This window comes from Centropristis striata, chromosome 20, assembly GCF_030273125.1.
Source record: "Centropristis striata isolate RG_2023a ecotype Rhode Island chromosome 20, C.striata_1.0, whole genome shotgun sequence".
NCBI classification, from domain to species: domain Eukaryota; kingdom Metazoa; phylum Chordata; class Actinopteri; order Perciformes; family Serranidae; genus Centropristis; species Centropristis striata.
The window spans coordinates 35,177,198-35,179,692 of NC_081536.1; the positions used below are offsets into that span (position 1 = coordinate 35,177,198).

The 2,495-nt window shown below is 43.6% G+C and overlaps 1 protein-coding gene across 4 annotated transcripts in view; it reads left to right on the forward strand.

Annotated features, from left to right (window-relative positions):
- gins1 (GINS complex subunit 1 (Psf1 homolog)) overlaps positions 1–2,495 on the forward strand; it is an 8,032-nt gene extending 5,537 nt beyond the window's left edge. For all 4 annotated transcript variants that reach the window (XM_059359859.1, XM_059359858.1, XM_059359857.1 and 1 more), the window contains 2 exons: positions 1,908–1,982; positions 2,352–2,495. In XM_059359859.1, the coding sequence (XP_059215842.1) occupies positions 1,908–1,982; positions 2,352–2,420 (144 nt within the window). In that variant the 3' untranslated portion in view covers positions 2,421–2,495. The remainder of the gene's footprint in view (positions 1–1,907; positions 1,983–2,351) is intronic.

The following is a 2,495-nucleotide window of genomic DNA, read 5'->3' on the forward strand; positions in this document are numbered from 1 at the left end:
AGTGTGTTACAGGTCAGTGTGTTACAGGTGTGTGTGTTACAGGTCAGTGTGTTACAGGTCAGTGTGTTACAGGTCAGTGTGTGTTACAGGTCAGTGTGTTACAGGTGTGTGTGTGTTACAGGTGTGTGTGTTACAGGTGTGTGTGTTACAGGTCAGTGTGTTACAGGTCAGTGTGTTACAGGTCAGTGTGTGTTACAGGTCAGTGTGTTACAGGTGTGTGTGTTACAGGTGTGTGTGTTTGTTACAGGTCAGTGTGTTACAGGTCAGTGTGTGTTACAGGTCAGTGTGTGTTACAGGTCAGTGTGTCACAGGTGTGTGTGTGTTACAGGTCAGTGTGTTACAGGTGTGTGTGTTTTACAGGTCAGTGTGTTACAGGTCAGTGTGTCACAGGTGTGTGTGTGTTACAGGTCAGTGTGTTACAGGTGTGTGTGTTTTACAGGTCAGTGTGTTACAGGTCAGTGTGTCACAGGTCAGTGTGTTACAGGTCAGTGTGTTACAGGTGTGTGTGTTACAGGTGTGTGTGTTACAGGTCAGTGTGTTACAGGTCAGTGTGTTACAGGTCAGTGATGTCACAGGTCAGCGTGTTACAGGTCAGTGTGTGTTACAGGTGAGTGTGTCACAGGTCAGTGTGTGTTACAGGTCAGTGTGTTACAGGTCAGTGTGTTACAGGTCAGTGTGTGTTACAGGTCAGTGTGTGTTACAGGTGTGTATGTGTTACAGGTCAGTGTGTGTTACAGGTCAGTGTGTGTTACAGGTCAGTGATGTCACAGGTCAGTGTGTTACAGGTCAGTGTGTGTTACAGGTCAGTGATGTCACATGTCAGTGTGTTACAGGTCAGTATGTGTTACAGGTCAGTGTGTTACAGGTCAGTGTGTTACAGGTCAGTGATGTCACAGGTCAGTGTGTTACAGGTCAGTGTGTTACAGGTGTGTATGTGTTACAGGTCAGTGATGTCACAGGTCAGTGTGTGACAGGTCAGTGTGTTACAGGTCAGTGTGTTACAGGTCAGTGATGTCACAGGTCAGTGTGTTACAGATCAGTGTGTCACAGGTCAGTGTGTCACAGGTCAGTGTGTCACAGGTCAGTGATGTCACAGGTCAGTGTGTTACAGATCAGTGTGTCACAGGTCAGTGTGTCACAGGTCAGTGTGTTACAGATCAGTGTGTCACAGGTCAGTGTGTCACAGGTCAGTGTGTCACAGGTCAGTGTGTCACAGGTCAGTGTGTGTTACAGGTCAGTGTGTGTTACAGGTCAGTGTGTCACAGGTCAGTGTGTGTTACAGGTCAGTGTGTGTTACAGGTCAGTGTGTTACAGGTCAGTGTGTGTTACAGGTGTGTATGTGTTACAGGTCAGTGTGTTACAGATCAGTGTGTGTTACAGGTCAGTGTGTCACAGGTCAGTGTGTCACAGGTCAGTGTGTTACAGGTCAGTGATGTCACAGGTCAGTGTGTCACAGGTCAGTGTGTGTTACAGGTCAGTGTGTGTTACAGGTCAGTGTGTCACAGGTCAGTGTGTGTTACAGGTCAGTGTGTGTTACAGGTCAGTGTGTCGCAGGTCAGTGTGTCGCAGGTCAGTGTGTTACAGGTGTGTGTGTGTTACAGGTGTGTATGTGTTACAGGTCAGTGATGTCACAGGTCAGTGTGTTACAGGTGTGTGTGTGTTACAGGTGTGTATGTGTTACAGGTCAGTGATGTCACAGGTCAGTGATGTCACAGGTCAGTGTGTCACAGGTCAGTGTGTTACAGGTGTGTAGGTGTTACAGGTCAGTGATGTCACAGGTCAGTGTGTTACAGGTGTGTAGGTGTTACAGGTCAGTGATGTCACAGGTCAGTGTGTTACAGGTCAGTGTGTTACAGGTGTGTGTGTGTGTGTGTGTGTGTGTGTGTGTGTGTGTGTGTGTGTTACAGGTGAGGTGTTTAAAGGATCACGGAGAGTTTGAGATCGATGATGGAACCATAATCCTGCTGAAGAAGAACAGTCAGGTAGTTATAACACCTTTATTACATTAATAATTATAATGATAGATGTGTTATAACTGCTTTATTACATTAATAATAATAGATTTGTTATAACGTCTTTATTACATTAATAATAATATATGTGTTATAACTGCTTTATTACATTAATAATAATATAATAGATGTATTATAACTGCTTTATTACATTAATAATATAATAGATGTATTATAACTGCTTTATTACGTTAATAATAATAATAGATGTGTTATAACGTCTTTATTACATTAATAATAATATATGTGTTATAACTGCTTTATTACATCAATAATAATTAATAAATGTGTTATCACTGCTTTATTACATTAATAATAACTGACCTCCGTCTGTCGCAGCACTTCCTGCCGCGGTGGAAATGCGAGCAGCTGATTCGTCAGGGCGTCCTGGAGCACGTCGTGTCCTGATCAGCTGATCAATTATTAACCACGTCCCCTGAACACAACACTCTGATTTCAAAATAAAAGACTTCTGTTGGTAAA